The following is a 26,645-nucleotide window of genomic DNA, read 5'->3' as shown; positions in this document are numbered from 1 at the left end:
TATTCAGGGCCTGTGAGAGAAGGGGAAGGAAGCTGAGTCCGGGGCGGGGGGCTCTACGCAGAGGATGGAAACGACACCAGCATTCTTCAGGCTGCTTCTCCAGCTCTCTAGGCAGTGTTCCTGAGTGGCCCCTCCCCGGGCTTCCTCCCAGGTCTCCACAGGTTTCCAGTGCAACAACATGATGTCAGCCCTGCCCAGCAACTTCCTTGACCGCCTTCTCTCCACCGCCCTCATGGAGGATGCAGAGATCCGCCTCTTCGTCCTCGAGATTCTCATCAGTTTCATTGATCGTCATGGCAACCGCCACAAGTTCTCTACCATCAGGTGAGCCTGAGGCCTCTCCTCCGGTAGATATGTGACCTGTCTTCTTGGCCGTTAACCTCACACCCCAGTGGGAGGACAATTTGGATACAGTGAGACCCTTTCTTTAGTCAAGAAGAGCAGGAGCCCAGTGTCCCTGTACCTGGGCTTGGGGGCTAGAGAGCATGCTGGGGATGGAAAATGGAAGAACAGGTCCTAAGAGAAGTTTCACATCTAGGAAAGAGGAAGGTATAGGGCCATTGGCACTGAGGATTTGGAAGGATTAAAGAGAAGAGGAGAATAATCAACAAGTTTAGCTGGGCTCAGTGACACATGCCTGTAAACCCAAGCACTATAGGGATGGACCTCTGTGAATTTGAGGCCAGCCTGGTCTATAAAGTGAGTCCAGGACAGCCAAGACTACACAGAGAAACCCTGTCTCAAAAAAAAAAAAAGATATAAAATATAAATTAAAAAATCAACAAGTTTAAAAGAAAGAGGAACGTGAGAACTTTGGAGAACGTGGAGATTGGGCTAAGAACCAAGGCTGTGACCTACAGTACTGGGAATAAAACTTAGTGACACCGTGTGAACTCAGGTTGACCTCACACAGGGGCTAAGAGGCTCCTCCGCCCCTTCCTAGCACCCTTGGTGACATCTCGGTCCTGAAGTTGAAAGTGGACAAGTGCTCCCGGCAGGACACTGTCTTCATGAAGAAGGTGAGTGTCATCACCTTCACAGCGAGCCGGGGAGGAGACCATGATTGTTGGTCCCAACCTTCCAGTGTCTAGGTTGCTGCTGGACCGCTGGTCCCAGAGCCCGCCTGCTCCTCCCTCCTTCAGCTGGCCAGGTGAGCCGTTTGCTGAGGATGCAGATGGAGTACCGCGTACAGCTCTTACCTCCCCTGCAGATGCACCTTCCTCCCCGATTCTCCTTGTCCTCCACTCTGGACCCACCCAGCTGACCTTGGCTGTCCTCTGCCCCTGCTTCCATCCCCAGCATTCCCAGCAGCTCTACAGGCACATCTACCTGAGCTGTAAGGAGGAAACCAACACCCAGGAGCACTTTGAAGCACTCTACGGCCTGCTGGCACTCATCAGCATCGAGCTGGCCAACGAGGAGGTGGTGGTAGACCTCATCCGACTGGTGCTGGCTGTTCAGGTGGGGCAGGATGTGGGCAGGATGAGGGTCGTGGGGAGGGGCCTAGCTAGCCAGGGGGATGTAGGAATACGCTGAAGCAGTTGCCTGACAGTTGTTTTGGGGTTCGGAGACATTGTACTTTGCTTGGTCATTCCTCCACAAAGACCCCAAACCACAGTCTTGTCTGGGAAGCCCCAGAAACTAATTCATTTATGGCTCTTTAAGGTAAAGAGCACAAGGTCACCAGAATTACTTCTGGGCCCTAAGGATTTTGAAGGCCTCATGAAGTCTGAGTGCTACCCCCAAAATTCCCCAGAGAGCATTCAAAAGCCCTGAGTGATCCCTGAAACATGTGTTCATCTAAAAATCCTCTCACTCCTGGGTTTTCTAGTTCGGAAGTGCCCCTGGTGCTTGTTTAAAATACATACGGTGGCACACACCTTTAATCCCAGCACTCAGGAGGCCAGCCTGGTCACAGAGCTACTTCCAGGACGGTCAGGGCTACACAGAGAAACCCTGTCTCAAAAACCAAAAACAAACCACCACCAACAACAAAAGAAAACGTATTACTCCAACTGGAAAGCCCCAGTGCCCCAGTGCCCCAGTGCCCCAGTGCCCCAGTGCCCCAGGCCTGGGACCTGTGTCTTTAACAAGCCTGCATTGTGATTCATAGGCAGCCAGTGTGATACTCAGTAGGACCTGAGACCTTCAAGGTCTGCCTGGGCGGAAGTGCATTGCCAAGGAAGTCAAGGTGAATCTTTGTGACCTCAAAGGTTGTAGTCTCTGGGTCCTGACGCCAAGTAGGCATCACAGTCTTGAGCTTAGTGACAGGTGTCTTAGGTCATCTTCATGACTGCTAAATTCTGCAGGCCAACCTAGATGTTACAATCATCTTTACCTACCCTAAGAGGTAGGATTTGGGATCCCCTTGAGTCCTAGGCTCCTGGTGGCTCCCACAGCTTTTAACATATGGACCCAGTTTAACAAGCCAATCCAATCGGCTAGGCTTTAGCCATGGTGATGGCAGCCAAGTGGCATGGCTGATAGTAATGAGGAGGGTTCGGGCAGTGGCCATCCCTGCAGCTGGAACCACAGAGTGGAGAGATAAGGCTGTTGCCTCTAAGCTTAGTGTAGATTTAGGAGCCCCAGCTCACAGATTATTCCAGGGAACACCTTCTCTAGCTTTATGTGGAAGAGTTCTGCCTCCCCGAAGGTTATGGGACAGAGATTTAGTCCAGAAAGATGAGCCATCTCTAAGAAGATTGGGGAGAGGTTGGGAGGGAGGGTGTGGACTTTAGTGTAGTCCGTCAGGGGAAAACTCTGGAAGCCGATCTGTGTTACCACAGGACGTGGCCCAGGTCAATGAAGAGAATTTGCCCACCTATAACCGCTGTGCGCTCTACGCTCTGGGTGCGGCCTACCTGAACCTCATCAGCCAGCTCACAACGGTGCCTGCCTTCTGCCAGCACATCCATGAGGTTGGTGTCCTCGTGGGCCTGAGGGCCCAGTGAGCCCTTGAGCACCAGACATGGGCTTTGGAGGGAGCGCTGAAGAACTAAAGATTCTTTCCTTAGCCTCCTGGGTAAAGGGATCTCTCACCTGCCCCTACCCACTGTCCTCACAGAGGCACGTGGCACACACTCCAACCATGTGGATGTTTGGGGAGGGATGGGGACGTGACGTGGGAGAGGCGGTGGAGTGTCTGCCTGGCAAGCATAAATCCCTCGGTTCAATCGCCAGCACCACATAAAACTGGGTATGGCGACACAAGCCTAAAATCCCAAGCACCCAAGAAGTCTCAGTCGTGGGAAGACCTTGACATAGTTCAGGGGCCAGCCTGGGCTCCATGAGACACCCCTCCCTCCCCGCAATAAATGAATAAAGTGTTAGGAAGCTGAGAAAGGTGCTACAGACCTGTAACCGCAGCCATTCAGGAGCCTAACGATAAAGGATCTGCAGCTCAAGGCCAGTCTGGGCAACCCTGAAACTGCCTCAGACTAAAGGTCCTTACCACGCAGGCCTGCTAACTTGACTTCGACCCTAGAACTCATATAAGAAATCCAGACGCAGTGGTATATACCTAAATCTCAGCAGTCCTATGGCAAAATGGGAATCGGGAACAAGAATGAGGCATGAGCTGCAGGCCAGCTAGCCTGGAGTATGTAGTGCAGTGGCAAAAGCAAGAGAGACTCAGCCTTAGCAAGGGGGAAGGCAAGAACCAGTTCCTGAAACCTCCACACAACTATGACGTGTGCATGGCCCTTCCACACACACAAAATAATTTAAACAGGAAAGAACTGCCAAACACTCTCCAGTCCCACAAAAGCGTAGAACTGTGAACCACAGTTATGCAAATTAAATACTTCTGAAAAATGTATCACATTTGCATATCAAGCTCAGTTCTTTTCCTTTGCTGAAATAGTTTTAAAGATTGATTTATTTATTGTTTATATAGTGTTCTGCCTGCAGGCAAGAAGAGGGCACCAGATCTCATTATAGATGAGCCACCACGTGGTTGCTGGGAATTGAACTCAGGACCTTTGGAAGAAGAGCCAGTGTGCTTAACCTCTGGGCCGTCTCCCCACCACCATCACCCCTTGCTGAAATACTTTAAAGCAAATTCCAGCTCCCTATGCATGAATTTAAACTATACATCAGTATGCACAGTAAAAGAGAGTTTGGGGGGAGCCATAAGAGAAAAAATAGTGGTGTCTCCCTCCATGGCTGCCATGCTGTCACACAGCTAATTAAATTTTGAACCTCAGTCTGTTATCCAGCAGCCAATCTAGTCAAACTCAGTTGTCGTGTAAAGGCCTTGTAAAACACTCTGAAGAGGGCTGGAGGGATGGCTCAGTAGTTAAGAGCACAAGCCGCTCTCATAAAGGACCTGGGTTCAGTTCCCAGCACCCAAATGGTAGCCCACAACTGTCTAGAACTCCATTTCCAGGGGTTCTGACACCTTCTTCTGGCCTTCACAGATACCAGACATGTGAGCATAGTACATACACATGCTTACAGGCAAAATACTCATACACATTTAAAAAAATAATTTTTAAGTCAGAAAAAAAATTTCAAAGTCATTTAGGCAACATCATATGATGCCTAGGATTAACTTTTAAAATTCCAGGTCTCGATGACCTGAGTGGGCCGGGGGGATACAGGCCTGTGGGGGGTTGCTGTGTCAGAGGCTTCTCAGGAGTGTCAGACTTGCCCAGGCTCTGACAGGGAGTCAAAGCGTCACCTTCGATAGAAATAGCGGAGCTGTTGCCAGCTCATCTCTCCCTGGCTGCTCACCACGTTGGTAACTCCCACACCTCCTCCCAAGACACTTGCAAGGGCTATTGAGGAAACCTCAGGCCATCCCTGTCCACCGGGCTCGCCAGAAGGGACTCCTGCATTCCCCCTTTCGCTTGTGGAAATCAAAAGCACAGGAATAAGACGCAGAAAAAAGAAACCTCAGCCTCTTAGGGATGAAGCTCCCTGTACTCGGAGGATGCTTGACACATGTGCGTCATCACTGGCGACAGCTTGAACAGCCGAGAGTCTCCCCAGGGCGGCTCTGACGGTGACTGGGGATCTGGGTTCTCCTTGTGCGCTGCATCTCCAAGGAGGCTGAGGAGAGGCGGGGGTGGGGAGAGGACACTGAATGTGAGCTTGCAGCTCTTTCTGTCAGCTGCTCTGAGGAGCCTCGCCCTGCTGGATCCGGGTCTCCTCATTTCTTTCCTTCCAAACTTCAGGTAATAGAGACCAGGAAGAAAGAGGCGCCATACATGCTTCCTGAGGATGTGTTTGTGGAAAGACCCAGGTAAGGATGGTCCCAGGGGTGCGGTCAAAATGTCAGAGAGTGGGTGGTAGGAGACCAGGCAAGGATACACATGAGAGTGGTCACTTAGACCCTGTCTGAGATCTCCAAGTCCTGGGCAGAGTTCAGCCTCATCACAATACTATAACCCTTCCATGGCCACCATGCCATCAAACTTCAGGCAGGCCATGATGAGCCAGCTGGGAGTATGATTCGCATGGGAGGTGATACAGCCTCCAGGAGCTCTGGTCAGACCCAGGGTGGGTGCATCCTAGAGGAGCCACCTCTGTCAGGACCCTGCCTTCAGACAGTGCTATGGACCTGGATCACCAACCTGAGAGGAACACCAGGAAAAAGCATTCTTAGAAAAAAGGTGTCCGACAACAGGCCTCAGCCTTCTAAACAGCTCTCTTCTAAACAGGCCTCTCCACACACTCCGCAGGCAAGATCAGTGACGCGGGGGTAGGGCTGTTGCCTAACACACACGAGTCCTGGGTTGAACCCCATCCTGAGGGATGTCGGGCAGCTCTCAGCACCACAGAAGAGAAGGATTTATAAAGTCCAGGATGCTTTGAAAGAATATTTAGTGTGAAACAGTTGTTAAATAATAGATGAATAAAATCAGTCACAGGCTGGGGATATAGATTGGTTGATAAAGCGCTTGCTTCAGTTCATACATATGAAGGTTGGTCTCCAGAACCCATGATGTTAAGAAGAAGAAGAAAAAATCTGAGTGTAGCTTGTATTTGCCATCCCACACTGGGGAGAGGGGCACAGGCAGGTATCTGAGCTCGCTTGCTTCAGTTCATACATATGAAGGTTGGTCTCCAGAACCCATGATGTTAAGAAGAAGAAGAAAAAATCTGAGTGTAGCTTGTATTTGCCATCCCACACTGGGGAGAGGGGCACAGGCAGGTATCTGAGCTCACTGGCCAGCCAGCCTCACTCACTTGATGAACTCAAGGCCAGTGAGAGACTGTTCAAAGAAAAGGTGGATGTTGCCTGAGCAACAATACCCAGCGTTGACCTCTGCTCTCCACACGGCTGCACACACACACACACACACACACACACACACACACACACTCAAATCAACCACAGGAGAGCATGTTAGGGAAGGGAGCATTCATGTGTGGGTATAAACATTTGCAATTGAAGGATTCTGCATGAAATGTAAAACAGTGGGTGTCCCTGGAAAAGGGACTGGGGAGATTTCCTTTTATTTCTCTGTCATTTTGCTTAGTGAACGTGTTGCTCCTGTGACAGAGTCCCCCAGGGACTGTTCTGGCTGCCCACAGCTCTATGCTGACTCTTCTTTGTCTTTCAGGCTGTCTCAGAATCTCGACGGGGTGGTGATTGAGGTTCTTTTCCGCCAGAGCAAAATCAGTGAAGTCCTGGGAGGCAGCGGCTATAATTCGGACAGGCTCTGCCTGCCCTACATCCCTCAGCTGACAGGTATGAGCTCCAGGCAAGGCTTCCAGTCTTCTTCTGCCTTTCCTGCCAGGCAAGAGGCCTAGGGGAAGGGGGAAGGGGAGGGGTGGACCACTGAACCACTTGTGGCCACATCTCAGATGTTACATGAGAGCCGAGAGACGTAGCAGAACTTATGGTGAGATCCCAGTTTTTCTGCTCTTCTTCTTCAGTTGGAGAATCTCAGAAACCAACTGGCTCTTGAGATAACCCAGCTTGCGGAGGGCTGGTTCATAGTATTAGAAAGAGCCCTCATGGGCTACAGAACCAGGGACCCGTTTCAAGACATCTGTGTTTCAAGATGTACGCTCTAAAAACACCTTTTGGCAAGTCTCTAGAAACCCTTGAGTTACAAGACTACGAAACTCCTTCATTAGAGGGTTGGTGTGGAGGTTGGGTGGAGCAATGAAAGCAGATTCACGTAGGGAATGCTGCGGGCATGACCCTTACTGCTGCTGCAAGTGGATGCAACAAGCTTAGGCTAGTTGTGATTTGCTTTCTGGTCCCCGGGGAACGTCTTTGTTTTCACAATTGGGTGCAAAAATCTCAACCCAGAGAAGCAGCCTGAGCACCCGAAGGTAGGTGGAGAGAGCCCACGGCAGACAGATGCTTCTGGAAGCTCCGGGTGTAGCCTAAGTGTATACTGAGCCACTGAGGACTGTGGACCAAGGCACTTGGGGGGTAGGCATTGGGAGGTAGGACCGGTGGCTTATCCCTGGCTTTGCAAGGACTGGGAACCCCAGCTTCTGGGCTCTTTCTTTTCCAGATGAAGATCGCTTGTCCAAGAGGAAGAGCATTGGAGAGACCATTTCCCTTCAGGTCGAGGTAGAATCGAGGAATAGCCCAGAGAAGGAAGAGGTGAGGGTTTTGGTCAGTACTCCGGGTGCTAAGTGCTCCACAATCTTTACAGTGCATTAACAGATCTGTGGAAGCTGGGCGTGGTTGTGCACCCCTTTAATCCCAATACTCAGGGAGGTGGAGTTCAAGACCAGCCTGGTCTACAAAGCAAGTCCAAGATAGCCAAGGCTACACAGAGAAACCCTGTCTTGAAAAACCAAGAAAAAAAAAAAAAAGATTTGTAGAAATTAGTTTCTCAAGTAAATCCATATTCTTACTGACTCTCCTCATATGTAAATATTTCCGGATAGAAGGTTTGTTACTGTTCTCCTGTCATGAGAATATCATAAAAATATTGCTCCAGAAAGGCTGGTCTCTGTTCCCTACTTGTACAAATTAAGGAATTGACAGGCTTGGGTCAAGCATCGTACAAAGGAGTATTCACATCTGAATGGCACAGGAAGATTTTTGGGGAGTCTGAGGGCAGCTTGTGGAGGATGCTAAGCCTTTCCCTAGGCGTGATCAGAGCATAGAAATGTCCTTGAAGGCTGGGATTAAGCTTCCCTCTAACCACTAAACTTGGATGTTCAGATCTGGCCTGGAACAGTCCCGTGGAAAGCAGGAAGCTCTGGCCCTGGCTTACTGAATTGGCAAGCAAAGTGAGAAGGTGGAAGTGGGAGCCCTCGGGGACCCTTGCAACCAGGAAAGACAAAACCCCTCGTGTGGTACAGCCTTTGCAGTGAACTGTTTCCCCACTGCAGAGGGCATTCTCCTGCCCTAGGTTCAGCCGTGAATAGTCAAGTGAAGCTAAGGAGGGGAAATGCTTACCTGGCCAGTGTCCCCTACTCACGGGTGGCCCCCTGGGACACTCATTGGTTCTTTCCTTGGGTCGGCTTAGCCCAGGGGTGTCCTGGTACCAGATGCGGGGCTGTGCCCTCCCTATGCCATGCTGCTTCACAGCTTCAACGAGTGGCTCAGGATCCCGCGCCGGCTGACCGTGCCATCTCTGTGGGTAACGAATCAATGCTGCTGCGGTCAAGCCTTAATCCCAGTGCTTGGCATTCTGGGCTGGCACTACCATGTCTCTTTATTTCCCTTGCCACCCTGTGTATTGCTGCTTGTGGAACTGCTCTCGGTTTCCTCTGTGTCATCTGTCTGCACAAGTCTGCTAGTGCAAAAAGCAACACCCGCATCTGCCTTCTTCTCCACGTAGGTGATTAGATCTTTGGACCTATGAACTGCCTGTTCCTTGAAGCCCCTCTGGGTCCCGCTTCTTCCATGTACATCTCTCTACCTGCTCTCCCTTGGAGAACTTGGTTTTAGTTTTCCTTTATCCTATGGTTCCTTAAGGCTTTGAGTTTATCCTCATTGGTCTTCATTGATCATGCATGGATAGGTGGGTAGATAGATGGATGACCTGTGTGTGTACATAGGATGATTCTTCAGGCTCTCTTGCGTGTAATTCCTATGTTAACAAATTTGGCAGCTTCCGTTGACCCATTGAGAGTTCTGCAGGCTCTTGATATCCATGCAACAGTTCCGAAATGTCTTTATTCCATGTCTGTATGCCTGTCCTTTCCAAACAGACATTTACTAAATGGCAAACAAATCAAGAACTGTACTGTCTGAATGTTCACAAGGTGAATGCCCCATGTCGCCACACCCAGATCAGGAGATCAAACACAGTTGTCACCTGGGGGCCTATCTTCCCTACCCCGGAACTTTCTGTCATTGAGTCACCCTCTTCTGCCTACGTTTCCTCCTTATTTACCAAGACAGCACATGATTCATGATGGGTGTTACAGCAGGAAGCTCGTAGTCTGGTGAGGAGTTTATGCAGTCTGGTCCAAGCTTCATTATCTTCAGCATCTTTCCTGAGGCCATGCATCTGTGGAATTTGCTTCTTTGGGCTTTATTCTTTTCGGCCTCTTTTCATAGGCTCTGCAGAAGCTGAGATCCTTTGCCTCTGGTCTTGGCATCAATCAGACCAGCAGAAAGCACATCTTTTCCAACCTTCTATGACTTACTGTATTAAGATTCATCACCTTGGGGTATAATTTAATGTCATAAGCCTTCAAAATGTTATTAAGTTCTTGAAGTTTATATTGGAGATCATATTTCTCAGTTGCTTCTCACATCTAATTGTTTCTCTTAGTGTTTTTTTTTTTTTAATTATGTGGTGGTTTCCTCCCATGGAGCTTGATGGACAGGCTTAGGTGGAGAAAAAAGAGTAGAATTCTATTCTGAGGGAATCTGATGAGGAATTGGCCTTGTTTGCTTTTCTCCATACACGTTCTGGCAATGAGGGTGTTTTAGGGACATTCCCCTGAGAAGCAATGTTCACCTTTCTCCATTTTGCCCCTTCTTCTTCAGCGAGTGCCTGCCGAAGAGATCACCTATGAAACACTAAAGAAGGCCATCGGTAAGACAGGGGCCCCAAGAAACTCTGGGGAGAGGGGTGGTGACATGGGCCTGATGGTGGAGGCTGGGGGCTTCTTGTAAACTCATCAGCCACCAAAGCTGCAGCTGGAAGACCCCAGTCCCCAGTGAGGGGGTGGTCTGCCCTGTCACTGCACATCAGGCAGTCCCTCTCCTATTACCAGTGACAACTGCCTCTGAAAGCTACCCACCTGAGGGACAGCCAGGTGGCTGGTCTGTGCAAATAAATGGAAACTTTGTGTGTGCGGAAGATGACACGAAAGGACAAGGTGACCAGTGAAAGGCATTGAGAAGAAGACATATTAGGTGTTCCTTTATTAAGGAATCTGTATGAATGGTCCATGAAGTGTTCCTATTAAGATGTTGTTTCTAACTGATGACAAATTAAGCCACTAAATGGCCTTTCCATGAAGCTTCTTCAGTATTTTGTTATTATCAATGCACTCAGCCAGGAGTGGCTCACGCCTTTAATCCCAGCACTTGGGAGGCAGAGGTAGGCGGATTTCTGTGAGTTCGAGGCCAGCCTGGTCTGCTTAGTGAGCTCCAGAACAGCCAAGACTACATGTGAGAGAGCCTGTGTGAGAGCCTGTCCCCAAAATAAATTCATTAATGAATGAATGTACTCACTTGCCTCCCTAACCTCCTCACGGTAATCATTATTTGACTTCCAAACCCAAACTCTCTCTCTTACTTTGTTTGGTGCTGACTCACTTTGGATAGTAAGCAGTGTGTGTAAATCCTTATGTGAAATCTTCTTAGACTGCCTCGCTGTGAGGTTCTGTGTTGACTCTCATGGTGTGTCCGCTTTTTCCATGGTTCAAGTCCTTTTTTTCAAACTACCCCTGACAGTACTAACAGGGACAACTATCTGAGATCTTTTGTGTGAGAGTCTCAGCAGGAGGGCAGCCACTTGGGTCTTTGTAGGCCCGGCTGCAGGTCCATCTAACTGATTCTCAGAGGGTGAGGCCTTGGGCAGAATCAGGAAGAGTCTCTGAGGACACGTGAGGCCCTCTGCCCCCTTTTTCATCCCAAGAGTTCACCCTGTCTGTCTCCTGGAGCCCCTCTCCCTACTCATCCCTGGGGGCGATCAAAAGGCTAACGTGGTTTTTGTGTCACAGTGGACAGTGTGGCAGTTGAGGAACAGGAGCGTGAGCGGCGCCGACAGGTCGTAGAGAAATTCCAGAAGGCCCCGTTTGAGGAGATCGCAGCCCACTGTGGGGCCCGGGTGAGTGACATACCACGTGGGGGCCTTCCTGACCATTCAGAAACCAGATTTAGGCCCAGGACTGAGTTCAAACCTTGACACTTTGTGCTGCAGAAGTTAGGGTTTGGGTTCTAGCACAGAAAACACTGCTGTTTACCCCAATACCTTCCACTATGTTGCTTCCCCTGAGTTCAGTGACTAGGCATTTACCCCTCATTGTCTGGACCTTTAATCCTTGGGAGGCCGAGGCAGACAGATCTCTGTAAGTTCGAGGCCACCCTTGTCTACATAGATAATCCTAGGCCAGACAGAGCTACATAGTAAGACCTTTATTCTTATTAACTTTTATTATTATCTTGTGTGTCTGACATGGGTGTAGATGTATCTGTAGGTCAGAGGACAACTTTTGGTCTTTCCTTCCACTTCTGTGTGGGTTCCAGGATTGAGTTCAGGCCATTAGGCTTGTGTAGCATACCCCTTACCCACTGAACCATCTCATCATCTGGATTCTTTCAGATGAGAGTCTTGCAGTCCATTCTTGGCTGGCCTTGATTATGCAGCCCAGGATTGCCTCACATTTTCAAACCATTCTGCCTCAGCCTTCTGAGTGCTGAGATTTCAGGCACATGGCTTATATTTTATATTTATGTCAGATTTCTATATTTTGTGTGTATATAAAAACACTATCTTCTAAGCCTGTGCTATCTGTGTAAGTTATTTCCATCTCACTTTGAGAGATGGAATGCCCATTTCATAGTCCAGGAGGAGTCCCAAGTGCTAGATACATGTCAAGGAAGAGTAACATTAGCTCCAGTCGCCTGACCCCGTGCCCAACAGACCCTCTTACCCCATACTGAAGAACAGAAACCTGCCAGAAGTTTCCCTGGTCCTCCCAGTCCTCTGTAAGGTCCCCAGCCAGCCATTGATGGGTGGTTGTCCCTGACCTGAGTGTACAAGTCCAACAGACAGATGCCAGGAACAAGGACATACCCACATGGTTACCCTCTTACAGTTGCTACCACCAGAAACTTCCAGATGTCCTGTGGACAGGTGGACAGTATTGCACATAATTAATCAATTAGGAGGGCTTTTCTATTTACTCACTGTAGCTCCCAAATAAATGACACAGAGACTTACTAAATGCATTAATAAGCTATGAGCACAGTAACTAGGAAGATAAGCATTTATTTATACTAAACCACTAAGCTAGTCCGGCAACTTCCCAGCCACATGCCCCATGTTACTTGTTTCCATCAGGCCGCATCCTTTCTCTCCATCTTCTTTGTTCTTCTTCCCCTTGAGGTCCCTACCTGAGACCCCCAAGCTCAGGAATTGAAGCTCTGCCTACCTCTCCTCTGCCCAGTTACAGGCTGTCCAGCTTTTTTTTTTTTAATTAACCAATCAGAGCTAATTGTAGAGCAACGTTTACACAACATAGATTGCACTCATCCAGACTGCAGACAGATCTCAGAGCCCAGAATTTAACATTTGTATATGTAGCATACCATACCAACCCCCAACAGGCCAGTAAGGGGGCAGCTGGCACTCCTGGAGCCCCGGGTTCACTTTCCTTCCATTTGTGTCTAGGCATCACTGCTGCAGAGCAAACTCAACCAGATCTTTGAAATCACCATCCGGTAAGTGACCACATGGACAGGGGACCCTAACACTGTGTCCAGCATCAGGGGTCAGGGCCATTAATGCTAAGTCCTCCTCTCACACCTACTGGAAGCCCTCCCTCTGTTCTCCACCTCTATTCCCAGCCCTAGACTCAGCCACCATGGAGAGGACGAGGGACTGGCTGGGTAAGGCCTAGAAAGGGCCAAGAGTCTTTGTGTCCCAGACAAGTACTTGATTTCTAAAGTAGCCCTGTCACCACAGAGCAGCGGTTCTCCACCTGTAGGTCAAAGCCTCTCTGGGCGTTGCATATCAGATATTTATATTATGATTCATAACGGTAGCAAAATTACAGTTATAAAGCAGCAACAAAAATAATTTTGTGATTGGGTCTGTATCACGACAAACTATAACAAAGGGTTGCAATGTACGGAAGGTTGCGGACCACCGCCATAGAGCCTACAGGGAATCTTGACTGAGCTGAAGAATCTAGAACGCCTTGAAAGCCTGGGAACTCACGGGATGGCATGAGTTTTAAAGAGAAACCGAAACCATGTGCTGTGTTCAGGAGGGCCCCAATTCCTGCTTCCTACCTTTCTCCTCCATGTCTCTAGGCCCCCTCCGAGCCCTTCTGGAACCATCACTGCAGCCTACGGCCAGCCGCAGAACCACTCCATCCCTGTCTATGAGATGAAGTTCCCTGATCTGTGTGTGTACTGAATCGCAAGAGAATGAAGTCATCAGAGGACACAGTGTGTGGGCGCACCACCCTCCTGCCCACTGTCACCCTGTGGAGATCTAGCTGGCACAGCCGAGAGGTAGTCACCTTGGACTGTGGCTCTTCCCAAGTTGAGCAAAAGGTGGAGCCTGTTGTCCTCTGTGGTCCTCCTGCCTCCTCCTCATCTTCCATGAGGAAGTTCCAGCCACTGCCCTCTGGGGCTAATAAGCACCTCACCTGTCTTCTCTTTTGTATCAGCCAGGGTCAGAGAATCATGAGGGTGTCTCTGCTGAGAAGCAGAGGGGCCTGGGGAGCTTCCCTTGGGGATGTGTCTATGAGGGATTCTCAGCCACCCCCAAGGAAAGGAGCCTGATGAAGGATGAAGACGTGATTGGTCTAAGGAAGGCATAGGTGGCACTTGGGGAAACTGAGAAAAGCCCTCCCCCAATAAAGAAGTGACAGTGTGATTGCTCAAAGGTGATATGTGCTCCCACCTCTTAAGCCTCGGGTGTCTTTTCCAGCCTCTTGTTTCCTCTCCAGTTGCCTGTGTTTCTTTTTCTACGGTTGATGAATGCTGAGCACTTAGAGCAGGAGCTTGGGTTAGAGATGCTGGAGGCAGCAGGGCTAGCGGAAGAGCAACCGGCTGAGGGTGGAGGGGGCAGGTTCTCCCAGGCTGGGCAGCATCGCAAAGCACAAATGTGGCAAGTCTGTCTCCTGGCTGCTTAGCAGCTTCTCACTTTCTCTGTCCAGAGGACACTTGTGGTAGATCTTCTCTGGTTCTCTCTGTGTGTCTTGGAAGTTTCCTGGGGTGTTAAGTTCGGTCCCTGATGGCTTTGTCTCCACAGTCTCTGGGTTGAGAGAAAGCTGAGCAAGCTAGCTGGTTCTGAAAAAGGAGGAGAAAGCGCCCGAGCCCTGAGGCCTCCTCCCATGGAAGATGCTCTCAACAGAAGTTAGGAGTGGGAGGAGCAGTTGAGCAAGTGGTACTTTGGGATTCAGAGAAAGAAAGATTTAACAGCCAGGACTGAAAATGGTACTTTCCCTCTCTGGGCAAAGTCTGCGACACTGGGGACAACTGGCCTTGGGAGTGGCCTGGGTAGAGGTGATAGAAATTCCTGTGGCTTCCATCTTCCCTATAGGCCACCTGCCTGTGCCTGTGTGACTTGTGTGTGCTGGGAGCAGCTGGCCCAGGGACTGGGTGGGTGCCAAAAAGGCTGTCTTCTTTGACCTTTGTCCTTGTCAAACCCTTTCCTGATGCTCCTCTTGGTGTCTTCCTGCCTCCCAGGATGTCCAGCAGCTTCCCAGGCCTCCTCCAGTGGGAACACCCCACGGCCCAGGATAGTCCCTTCTTTCCCCTTCAGACTTCAATGGGTTTTCTGAGTTCTTTTCCTCTCAGGCCCAATGTTACTGCAGAGATTTTGCCCCTTAGAATGGGGGAGCAGCTCTGTTGAGCTGCAGGAACCCGGTCTAGAGTTTTAGTTGTAGGCGGTGTGGCCTGGGGTCAGAAAGGAGCCATTTTTGCTAAGGAGGCAGTAGGCTTCCCAGGACACTCTGGATCACAGCCCCGCATGGTGGCAACCTGCTCACTGGGACAGGTGGAACATCCGGAATTAGAAGGATGGGAGCACAGGCACTTCCCTGTTGCACACGTGGTAAATGTCACAGGCGGGACTCTTTGTACCCTGTCTCCATAGTGTCCTCACTTGTGATGCGACTCTTTCCCATGGTCCCTGCACCGAGTTCTAGGCTCATGGCTTCAGCATGGCCTGCATGGTCTCAGGTGCCTGAGGATGACACGCACCCCTGCCAACCGCACAGCTTTGGAGCTCTGTGGCTGTTGCTTAACCCAACTTTATAAGCATGGCCCGAGGTTTCTCCTTGATGTCTCTTTACTAAGAAGGCTCGTTTAAAATAAGCATGAAGGCAAGTAACCTTTTAGAAACTAAGAAAATCTGAGCCTTGAGCTAAAAAAAAAAAAAAAAAAAAAGTCTTTCTTTACCTGCCCACATCTTTTATCCCATACTTGGCTTGGGTAAGAGTCCCTCTGTTTCTTCATTGTTCCCACTTGGCATAATTGCCCACCCCTGAGGTGCCCTGAGCCTAGTTGTGGATTAGGAGAGCCACTTCCCTGGAGTCTTTTGAGAACCAGCATCAGAACCAGAGGTCTACAGACCCACCCAGATACTTTGGACCCTCACACCTTCCCTGGGACAGAGAAGGAAAGGGACAGAGTTCCAGTTCTGCAGGCTGCTCAGCAGGGACATGCTGCTTTTAGAGGCTGGCCACTGTGTACCCTGTTCTTGGTAGGATTAATCTAGGCTTCTGTTCAGTAGGATGTTGGGTTGCCTGTTGACAGGGGATGGAATCTGATCTTGGCCAAGTACGTCTCGGAGTCAGAATGGTGATCAGGGGGGAGTCTGACCCTCTATCACAGGGCCTGGGAGAGAGGCAACAGCACAGTGGCATGAGCCATGACAGGAGTCCAGGGCCCTTCCCAAGCCTCTGGTGTATGTTAGCACAGTCTCGTGCCTTGTTCTGTTCACCTTCCCTGTTGTAAACAAGAATCCAAAGGAGCCAGCAAACTCATTAAGGCCAGCTGGTCCCCATCTTCCTACCGTCAAAGCACCCAAGGTTTGAGCTTCGTAGGCAAGGGCCAGGGCCAGAGAGTGGCATCCTGCTGACAGAATGTAACAGGCGCGAATGTGTCTGAGGCTTGGACATTAACTTGTTTGATCATGAAGAGTGTAGAAAGTGGATTAACAGAAAATACCTGATCCAGAAGCAGCTGCTGTTTTCCCTGTCCTGAGCCTGTTTCCTGTTTCCTTTGTACTTCGAAGCCTAGAACAGATGGTTTCATGACTCCTAAATGGCATCATCAAAAAACCTAGAAATGTCCTTTGTCTTTCCCCAACCAACACACAAAGCAGGGGAACGTGGGTGTGGGACCACTGACCCTGGTCAGAGCAGCCATGTCCTATATGCCGCCTGTGGCCCACAGGGTGCAATTCAGCTGGAGTAGCATTTGGAAAAACCTGAAGGCTCCTCCAGATTCCTTGGGGGTCCCGGGGTCATGGTGCCTTCCAGTTGCCCTTTTGCTGCCGTCCTGCTGTGGAGAATGCTGCTAAGAACTGAGCAGCTGGCTGTGTTCGGGTTTCTGGGGAAAAAGGGAGCCCTGAGCTGTGGGTCTAAATGTTGTGCTCAAAAGCAGACTCAGAGGTGGAGGAGGGACGGATCAAGTAGGCTGTGTCTGCTTCCCTTGACCTCCTCTGGAAAGCAGAGTACACTAAGGCACAGATCCCATTCTCTGGAATCTGGGGTTAAGGTTCAGAGAAAACAGTCTGGTTGCTATGACCCTATCATCCAGGCTGGGTCTAGATCTAAACACTACAGAAGGGGAACCGTGGGATGTCCTGTTCTTGATCCTGTCTACCAGGGGAGTGATAAGGAGAAGCCACGAGTGGCAGGAAAGACTTGATGGCTCTGTTGGCTGCCCTTTGGCACCAGCCTGGCTCCTTCAGGGAGCGTGGGATCTCCTGGGACCAGCACTTGCCCTTCTGGAACTCTTCATGACTGTGGATTCTGGCACATGGAGTATAAAACTGTGAGCTCATGCTGTGCCCCATCCATCTCAATGTGTCTGAGTCCTTTTGGACCTTCATGACCTGGCTGAGTGTGTGTGCCTATGTCTGTGCATGTGTGTAATGTAGTTTGTAGTTGCCAGCCTTGTGTATATAATAGCTGACATATTTATATGTGAGTACAGAATTGGCATCTGTGGCAGTTTTCTGTATTTTAAACTTGTTGGATCAAATTAATTTTCCTTCCGGGTAGGGGGGTGTTGGAAGGCCTATTCCAAAGTCATTTTTTAGGACTATTAGTCGTGGTTTCCCAATGAGCCTTCATGATGCCCTTTTCAAATAAATGTTAATGTTATCACCATATGGCTGTCTAATTGAATTCTTCAAAGGAAATAGTTTTTTTTTTTTTTCCTTCAGATAAAAACAGAATCTGAAAACATCAACAGTGTGCCATTGGCATTTAGCCACTCCCGCTGACCCTTGCTTTACACCTGGTTCTAATGAGGGAGGGAGAGGAAGGATGTTACAGAGATGGGAGTATCTCTCAGGAGGGCCCGAGCCATTCTTCATTCTAGCTCCATTTCTCACGACTCCCATTAGGAAGAGCTTAATCAGCCAGCCTCCCCTGCACAGCAGGACTTCCAGGGCTCATCATGTACCTGTGAGCTCCTGCCAAACATAAGGGCCGTGAACAGGTACACAAATACCAGGTTTTAAAGTGACAGTCATGTGCACATCCGCCGTAAACACGGGGCTGCAAAACTCTGACCCCAGCATTGTGAAGGCAACAGAGGAAACATACCACAAGCCTTCGGAGCTGGGAATTTCCCTTAGATGACGGGGACAAAACAGACACACAGCAAGTAACTCGCCATCCTGGTCAGACAGCATGCCTTCCAGCAACAGAGGGAGCAGACCGCAGGAGCCCCAAAAATGAACAGGGCCACTGGAGGAGAGAATAACTAAGAGGTAGACTTCCACCTAGACTTGCATTAAAAAAAAAAAGGCAAGATTCTGGAGGTGGGTGAGGATGGCATTGGGATAGGGTCCAGGCAGTGAAAGACCAACAGACACGAAGCAGGACCTTCATCCCAGAACAAGCTAAAGGCTTGGTAAAAGTGAATGTGGTTGGCATGGGCTCCATATGCTTTGCTCCAAGTTTGCAACTGATGGAAACTGTTTTGGCTGGTGGGCCAGGGACCACGGGACGAGCAAGGCAGAAGCTCTTTTTAAATATATGTACTAATGTGAACAGAGTGAGTGGGCACTAAAACGCCGGGAGGCCCGTGGCTTAGCACACGGGGAAGATGGAGATCTTCAAGGAGAGCTGGGAATGAAGGGCTGAAGTTGGGCAACACGGGGAGAGAGCTGGGAAGATGCAGCAAGGCAGGAAACAAAAACAGCGCCTCCATCTCCATGGTGTGTACAGGAGAGGGTTAAGACCATATGTTTTGAGGGTATATGTGAATGATCCAACTGGAACTGCTACCAACTCTCAACTCTCCCTTTTTTTTTTTTCTGATAAAATAATGACATCTTTTTTCCTTTAATCCTCGACAAGGCCAGAGCCCTTATGTCAAGAATGAAGGGACAGATAACTAAATCCTGGGAGGGTTCGGGGACTTGCCTGAAGTCTCAAATAAGGACTCAACATAGCAGGGAATGTCCCCGGAGCTTGAGTGACATCCTAGACTTTCTGAGTGGGGCGTAGGCCTCGGTAGTGCTACCTGGCCTTGAGTCCCTAAGGCCACTCAATCTTTGGGCCAGGTTCACAGCTAAGCAGCCATTCTACAAATGTTGGACAGAGAACCAGCCTGAGCCATCCGAGCGATCTGGTCCCCCATCAGGAGCTGGAGCAAGGGGGTAGAGAAATGTTTTCTTGACACCCTACTATCTGTTCACATGATAGCGTAATCGGATGACTGTGTGCTTTGACTTTATTCACTCAATCTACATTGAAGATCAGAGCCGGCTGTGAAATCTGAAAGGTTTTATTTCCTAAGTACAGGTAGCTCTAAGAGGCTCGAGGTCAGCGGCGAGTAGCTCGCCCATGCAGGGAGGGGGCCGGAGTGCGAAGACCCCTGCACCCTCACTGGCCCTTCTTGTGCGCGTTCTTGATGATGGCGTTCTTGAAGAGCGTCACCAGGGGTGTCTGGCTCTTCTCGGAGGTCATGAAGCCTCCGTAGCGCTTGTCCTTGGACGGGCTGCCCCAGCGGAAGTGCTCCACCCGATAGGGCCCGTCGTCCTTCTCGGCGTTGGGCTCCAGGACGTGCTCCAAGCCGTCGGGCTGCTCACCTACCAGCTCCCTCTTGAACTCCAGGGGAAAGGCCTCTGCCGACTCGTTCTCGGCGACGCTGGGGTACACCTTCACCGGGCGCCTCTTCTTGCCCACGGGCTTGCCCCAGCGGAAGTGCTCCATAGAGTAGGAGCGCTTGCCCTCACTCAGGCCCGGCTCAGGACGGCCATCTAAACCCGCCGCCTCCTCCTCCTCCTCCTCCGCACGCCTCTGCGCCGCGCCACCGGCACCGCTGCTGTTCCTCGGGCCGAAGCGGTCCCAGCGGAAGTGACCCATGACGTACTTCCGGGGGTTCTCGGTCAGCGGCTGTTCATCCCCGTTGCCTGGAAACACGGGGGTCTCCGCCGAGAGGTCAAGTCGGCAGGCGCGGATGCAAGCCTGGGGGAGAGCCCGACGCGTGAGCCAATCCAGTCCCTGCGGCCACCAGCCCTGCCGGCGCCCTAGTCCCGAGGCCATCTCGCCCCTGAGGACCCACCCACCTGCTGCACCACGCTGCTCTTGACCTTGCATGATTCTGCCTGGACGGCAGCAAGCGTCCCAAACTACTCCTTGCTTACTTGTCTTTCTTACTAACGAGGTCTTGCTATCATGTGCACCAGAAAGCGATGCTGTCAACGACAGCCAAGTGTGGCTCCGTTTCAGTCCAGGAAGGACATGGATCTGGAATTTGGGGAAGAATCTTTCCTGCTAATAGGTGCCTGGCTTCTGAGGGCCTGCCTGAATGTTCAGCAATGCTTCAGTCTCACCCCAATAATCTACAAAGTTTCATGCCTACTTCAGCCCGGTACCCTAGGTCCCTTATCTCAAAAACTTCCCTGCACCCACTAGGTCCTTTACTCTGGGCATTGATCTTATATGGTCTCAATCAGAGTTTTGAGACCACTTGGTTCATTTCCCTTCTTCCTCATTCTAACTGGGAGGCCGGCGCTATATCCACCACGACTACTGTGCTGGTGCCTCTGTACTCTGGCCCTGGAAGATTCACGGGAGGGGAAGAGGGGGTGTTGTTCACACGTAAACTGCACCCTTAACCTTTTTTTTTTTTTTTTTTTTTTAAGATTCTTGGAAAGTGCTAAGGAGGAAACAGAAGGATCCCACCCACTCCTTTCAGTTGAGGGTTTTCTACACCAGAGTGTCGGAATTATAATGATCCAGAATGTTAGCAGTGGATGATAAAAGCGATGTAATTAAAGCACCCATCCCCCGGGACAGATAATGAAAGAGGGGCCTTAGAAAGAGAAGAAGATCTGGTTAAGGTTCCCCACCTCATTGATGTCAGAGGCAGGGACAGAAATCGTGGACCCTGACCTTGTTTACTGCTCTCCTACCCTACCCCCACTTTTTTTTTGTAAGATCTCAAGAGAGGCCTGTGTGTGTCTCAAATCAAGTCTTGGATTTTTCTGAACTGGATCGCCCAGGGTTCCTTGGGCCCTCTGAGTAAAGTTCACTGTATACGAAAGTTTGCTCTCATGTCTTGAGAAGATCCCTCCCATCACCTAGCCTCAACTGTCCATTGATAAACAAACAGGATGTAGTGACAGACACTAACTGGCACCCGGCACTTGTGTGCATACATGTGCGCACACACGCATCTCCTGTGGTGACCTAGAAGGTCTCAGCCTGTCCCCGAGGGCTTTCACATGCTTCTTCAGGAAAGACTGGAAAGCAAGTTGGCAGGAATCCTGCCTTCTAGAAGCAGCATGAGATATTTGGCAACAGTTAAAAAAAAAAAAAAAAAAAAGCACTTTGGCCTTTCCCTCTCCCTCTGGAGATGTTGTATGAAAATATCTAGCCGGTAACTAGCTTTATAGCTGAGAGAAAAATAAAGAGGGAAAAATATGAAGTGAAATTATAGGTTTCCACTATTTAAAGAGGGGCTAAAAGGGTTGAAATATAAGGTCAACTAAGGGAGCAATCCTGGTTAATAGGACACTAAGCTGAATATATGGTGAGGGGTCGTCACGGAAGACAGAGTGGGGAGTGAGAATAATCGAGCAGAAATTATGGACCGGACCCTTTTCCCTGAAACCGCCTCCTCCTCACCCTCGCCTACTCCCAACCTTATGGGGACAGTGATACTTGCTGCTCTGGCTCATTCCAGAGCAGTCAGTGGTGACGAACTGCCCTGTCCCTGCACCCCTCTTCCTTTTGACTCATCCAAACCCCAGTACCATCTCCTGGCCAAACCAAGGCGGTGTCCGTGGCCCACATACCAGCAGGTTGCTCTCCGTGGTGAGGTCCTGACACTGGCTGCTCTCCAGGCACCAGCCCCAAACTTCTATGGAGGTCTGAAGCAAGAAGGCCAGCAGCAGGGCCCCTGTTCGACTGTAGCAGGATCTCGGCATCTTCCAGGTGGCAGGCTGAGGCTCTGCAGAGGCAAACGAGATCGGTGGGACTCCTGCAAGGAGAAGAACAATGTTGGCTAGTCATCAGGAAGAACTCCAAGCCAACACTAACAGCTCTCACTTGTGCAGCCCAAGGCTTTCTGAGGACAAGAGCTAAGATGGAAGATGTGTATAGATGTCATGGGAGGAATACGGGGAGGAGAATTCAACACAGCTATGGACAGTTTCTCCCTCTATTCCCTGTTAAAATGAGACCCTTAAAGAAATTAGAGATGAGGCTATTTGGGATATCACTTGGTCTAACCCCTCATTTGGGAGGTGGGAAAGCTGAAGCCCCAAAAAGATAATTTCTTTCACGTTGGTAAAGAGATAAAGGTAAGCTTTTCCTGCATTCCCAGAGAGCATTAGCATTCTACATTCACTGCCTGGATGAAGCTACAGTTCAACACTCCATATGCAGCGGTGGGCAGGAACTAAAACAAGACAAAGGATTAGGAAATTCCTGCTTTGGTTCCTCTCGCCTAAAGTTTGATTATTTCTCACTAATGCTAGGTCTGAATCTAGGCAAACAAAACCAGTCCCCTTAGCCAAGATCTTAGGCAATCAGTCTGACTTCCTATATACAGACCGCCTGGTGACTGCCATTTCCCAGACCCTTTGGAAGATTTCTTTTTAAAGCAGCTTCCACTTTCCTTAGAACTATCCTGGTTTCATACACGCCACACGTCATAAGTCTTGTCTGAAATACGTGAACTTGAAGGTCTCAATACTGAGGACAGAGGGAAGGCTGGAGGCTGAAAAGGAAGCTGCCTCTGCCGTGAAGAGCCACTGAAGACACTCTTGGAGGAGCAGGGTACCCTCGGGCAGATGTGGAGGTCAAGAGACCACCAGGTAATCACGGTGCCTTGGTCCCCTAGTGCCCAGCCCAGCCCTGGCACTGCTAGTTCTTACACTGTTACACCTGTTTCCCATCCAAGGACCCCTAAAGCAACCCTAGTGTATAACCAGTTCCCCACCAACTCTACACTCATCGTGGATTTCAGATTACCAGCTGTTAGGAAGATGTTTAATTAGAAAAGTCAGTTCATAGTAATGTAAATAGCCAGGCAGTGGTGGTGCAAGCCTTTAATCCCAGCACTTGGGAAGCAGAGGCAGAAGAGCCCTGAGTTCAAGGCCAGCCTGGTCTACAGAGCAAGTACCAGGACAGTTAGGGTTACGAAGAGAACCCCTGTCCTGAAAAACTAAAAAATAAATTTTAAAAATTAAAAAATATGTGAGTGACTTAAGTGTCTCTCACGCCTAATGAACACATGCATTTTAAAATGAATGTGGCAGAAAACAAATCATTTGGAGAGATGTGAGCCAAGCCTTTGTTTTTGAAGGGGGGGGTTGGGAGTGAAAGTCTTCCTTCAAAATTTTCTTCCCAGTATCTGCTCCATTCGTATGCCATTCTTCAAGAGCTGGTTGTCTCATACACAATGGGTCTTTTTTCTTTTTCTTTTCTTGTTTTTTTTTTGTTTTGCTTTTGTTTCTAGAACAACCATTAGTAGGTGCTGGCAGCCACTGAGCTGTGCACCCCAGCCCAGGATGTGCTCAAAATGCTGAAATCGCAAATGCCCTCTCCTCCAGGATGCTATAGGAAGGCAGAAAAAATGGTAAACAGCATGAAAACATATTAGTAATATAAAATAAGATCATACGAGTCTGATAGTCCTGTCAACTACGTGTTTGTTGTCCTAAAGTCGGATGACCAAGGAATGAGGTTTATCTTTGAGGGAGCCACAGTCGAGATTTTCAGGCCTTCAGAGGTGTGCTCTCTCCTCCTAGTCCACCTGCTGAGATTCTCATCCCTCCCCACTCCCAAATCTCCCAATTTTTCTTACATGTATTTCCCCCTTTTCTCACAATGAAGCAAAATGTCCTATTTGTAGATTTTTTTAAGTAGTGGGGAAAATGTCAAGTGATGTGCTTTTCATAGGAGAGAATATGATTCCAGTCATTAAAACCTCTGGAACACAGAAGGTTTTGATTTACTCATTTTGACAGAACTACACTTATTAGAGACCCCATATGCCAGGAAATTCTCCCAGTAGAACCTTATATTTACTGCTCTCCAAGTGACACCGACGTAGCGGTCTGTAAAGCACAGAGGCAGAGGTGTGCCTACTTACGAGTCATTAATCTGCACGCACTTCACACATTAACAAAACAAACTGACTTTCACTTTCCTTGAAACCTTCCAGCCATTCTGTGGAAACGTCTCCTGATTTGTACATGGAGAATCTGGGGGATCTGTTTCTCCTTCGTTTGAGATGCCCTTTGCCTGAGCATGGGTCCTTACAAATTGGGTGCACTGCCCCTACAGCTCTTTTAAAGGCTTCCGAAAATAGACAGGGTGGTTCAGAACCTTGGACAGTTCCCTCTCCACGCCCTGTTTTTAATCTGGGCTGGGTCTTGCAAAAAGCCTACTATCCCGTCCCGTAACTCACACAATTATCGCAATGCAACCACCTCGGGTCCGCTAAGATGCGCCGGGAAACAAAGATTGGAGGTCTGCAGCAACTGCAGAAGAACTCCACTATCAGGAGTTTATTATGACTCGGCCTTCTCTCCCGCTGCCTTTCCAACGTGTATTTATATTCATTATATATGGTCTCTTGTCTTTAAAAAAAAAAAAAAGATATACAAATCCAGACAATCCCAAGGTCTCCCCAGGGGCTGGTCGGAGTCTAAGGTGATCCTAAGCCTCCCAATGCTTCATTCCTCCGTGCAGACCCTGGGGCCACCCTCTTCCCCGACGGCGGCGGCGATCTCTGGAATCGCCCAACCACCTGCTTGCTCTCCGGAGCGCCGCAGCCTGTCAACCCGCTCAGCTTTCCCGTCTCAGAAAGTTTGCGGAGAGCTCCGGGCCGTGACAGGCGGGAGTCTGCATTGCAGCCTGCGGAGCATCATCAGTGTAGGGGAGCTGTCCCGAGCTGCTGCGCCCTTACCTGTCGCGGAAATGCCGCTCTCAGAAGTTCGGTGGCCTCGCTTGGTCACTGCTCTTAACCTCTTCTGTCCTCCTTCGGCGCCCGTTTGGTCCCTGGAGCTCTCCTCCCTCCTTTTATACTTGCAGGGCTGGGTGGGTGAGCGTTGGACGTGACCTTCCTGGCAGCGCTTCTGCCGCGCAACAAGCGAATCCCGGGCCACGCGAAGGGGGGCGGCGGGCCGCGGGAGGGGGGCTTCCCGGTCGGGGCTGAGCGCAGGGCAGATGTGGCTGGAAAGCGTGGAGGCTGGCATTAACACAGGCCCGCTGAAGCGCGCACCTGGCGCCGGAGGTCCGAAAGAACTTAATTAAGGATGGCGTTGACTCTCCGCTTAGGCCTGGGCAGAGGCTTAGCACCCCGGTGTGAGGCAGGCCTAGATCTGAGGTCGTGCAGGTCCGGGTGGCGTTACCTGTGTGCGTCCATCTGCCTTCCTGGCATTTGGAGGTAAACATCACTGATCAAGAGCAGGTCTGTTATGCCTCAGATTTCCCCAGCGTTGGGAAAGTGGGATGCCTTGTGAGGTCAAAACCTCTGTTCCGTTTTGAGAAGGGAGACAACAGAGGCTGTCAGGAGTCGCGGCAGCCCGGGGCAGGCTTCCTCTTGGAGTTGGGGTTGTGCGAGTTTGTTGTGTAGCCTGCCTCAATCCCCAGCGCCTAGCCAGAACTCCAGACTCCAAGGAAAAGGGCCCAAACTCCAAGGAAAAGATCCTGCCAGCCTCAGACTGTTAACCAGGAGTGCAGTGCTCTGGGGGAGGGCAACGGAGCTGGCAGAATGGCCTTCACCATGTGTGTGGCCAGGCCCAGGCATTCTGGCTTGGCTGGAAGCTCACAGGCCAGGCTAGGAGAAAGGGCAGACCTGCAATGCAGGCATCTACCTGACCCAAACTTGTGAGAAGTGTGGTTGGCCGCGGGGAGTAGGGCTGGGTCACACCAGTCAGCCTGTTTAATCCACCAATGGAAGGAACATCATTCCCCGGTTAGATGTCCGTTTTGGTTTTTTGTTTGTTTGCTTGTTTGTTTGTTTTGTTCTGGGACTGGAGGACTCCCTGGAGAGTTCAGCTTTTCTGATTGGCCGCATCCACTTTGCATCCAAAAAAATCTCTTCCTTTTGTGCCACAGGAGAACACCAAGCTCCCTAACAGCAAGCAAAGTGTGTGCCCCTTGTCTTTGGACCCTTCCAGAGGTGTTACCTGCTGTCCATCTAGTATCCTGCACCTCCCCAACCCCCAACGTCAATACTCCCTGAGTGCCATTTTCTGCCTCCACTTCCCCAAGCGTTCCCCGAAAGCTAAGCACCCTTCAAGCTCTAGCTCTCCATCATCCCCGGTTCTCATTAAGCCCCTCTTGGCTATTATTTCTTCCAGGATCCTGAGATATGCTCTGTTCTTCAGGGAGTCCCAGTCCTGTCTCATCTGTATACGGAGCTTATGCCTGAGCTAGTTCATCTCTGTCTTCTGTTGTCCCACCAGCTCCGCCCTCACCAGACTTCTCGGCTCCTTTTAATCGGGTGATGATTGTTGTCTTGTTTTCCTTTGCTCTATTGTTGTAAATTTGGGAGGCTGGTGCTGGCAGCATCAAAGTCAACCCGGGGTGTTGGCTTGGCCCATCATGTGAGTTCCCGCTTATATATAGAAGAACTTGGCCAGTGTGAACTGAAAAGTTGTCGAACCACATTAGGAGACACTGGTTGGGCTATAGGATGTTAAAAAATAAAAATAAAATAAAAAAGCAGGAGAAAAGGGTGGCTGGATCCAAGGCCAAGAAGGAAAGCCAGGGCCTAGAGAGATTGCTCAGTGGTTAAGTGCACTGGCTGTTCTTCCAGAGGACCAGGGTTCAATTCTCAACACGCACATCGCAGCTCACACCTGTTTGTAAGC

At 50.0% G+C, this 26,645-nt stretch overlaps 2 protein-coding genes across 3 annotated transcripts in view; one reads left to right on the top strand and one right to left on the bottom strand.

Moving 5' to 3' along the window:
* The window catches only part of Efr3b (EFR3 homolog B), a 75,958-nt gene extending 58,493 nt beyond the window's left edge, over positions 1-17,465 (top strand). Inside the window, exons 13-23 of the mRNA XM_021648271.2 lie at positions 152-324; positions 944-1,019; positions 1,300-1,461; positions 2,787-2,918; positions 5,178-5,245; positions 6,570-6,697; positions 7,479-7,570; positions 9,923-9,971; positions 11,107-11,213; positions 12,780-12,829; positions 13,424-17,465. Coding sequence (XP_021503946.1) covers positions 152-324; positions 944-1,019; positions 1,300-1,461; positions 2,787-2,918; positions 5,178-5,245; positions 6,570-6,697; positions 7,479-7,570; positions 9,923-9,971; positions 11,107-11,213; positions 12,780-12,829; positions 13,424-13,529 — 1,143 coding nt within the window. The 3' untranslated portion in view covers positions 13,530-17,465. The remainder of the gene's footprint in view (positions 1-151; positions 325-943; positions 1,020-1,299; positions 1,462-2,786; positions 2,919-5,177; positions 5,246-6,569; positions 6,698-7,478; positions 7,571-9,922; positions 9,972-11,106; positions 11,214-12,779; positions 12,830-13,423) is intronic.
* A 1,619-nt stretch (positions 17,466-19,084) lies between these two features.
* Pomc (proopiomelanocortin) lies at positions 19,085-24,882 on the bottom strand. Of its 2 annotated transcripts, none has more exons than XM_021648283.2 (3): positions 24,734-24,882; positions 21,612-21,796; positions 19,085-19,776 (listed from the first exon to the last, which is right to left on the bottom strand). In XM_021648283.2, the coding sequence occupies exons 2-3, from the start codon at positions 21,741-21,743 to the stop codon at positions 19,192-19,194; spliced, it is 717 nt and encodes a 238-aa protein (XP_021503958.1). In that variant the 5' UTR covers positions 21,744-21,796; positions 24,734-24,882; the 3' UTR covers positions 19,085-19,191. The 2 variants fall into 2 exon arrangements, with proteins under 2 accessions (XP_021503958.1, XP_021503959.1); XM_021648284.2 differs by having other exon boundaries at positions 21,612-21,766; positions 24,734-24,841.
* Positions 24,883-26,645: the final 1,763 nt, after the last annotated feature.

Source organism: Meriones unguiculatus, chromosome 1 (assembly GCF_030254825.1).
Source record: "Meriones unguiculatus strain TT.TT164.6M chromosome 1, Bangor_MerUng_6.1, whole genome shotgun sequence".
In the NCBI taxonomy this organism is placed as follows: Eukaryota; Metazoa; Chordata; class Mammalia; order Rodentia; family Muridae; genus Meriones; species Meriones unguiculatus.
The sequence above is the reverse complement of the archived record's forward strand: the minus strand, read 5'-3'. Positions and strand labels throughout refer to the sequence as shown.

Bases quoted from the DNA above. Each gene is read 5' to 3' on its own strand.
- Pomc (XM_021648283.2), bottom strand. From the start codon at position 21,743: ATGCCGAGATCCTGCTACAGTCGAACAGGGGCCCTGCTGCTGGCCTTC. The intron at 19,777-21,611 runs GTATGTGGGCCA...GCTCTCCCCCAG, and splicing joins CCACGGAGAGCAACCTGCTG to GCTTGCATCCGCGCCTGCCG.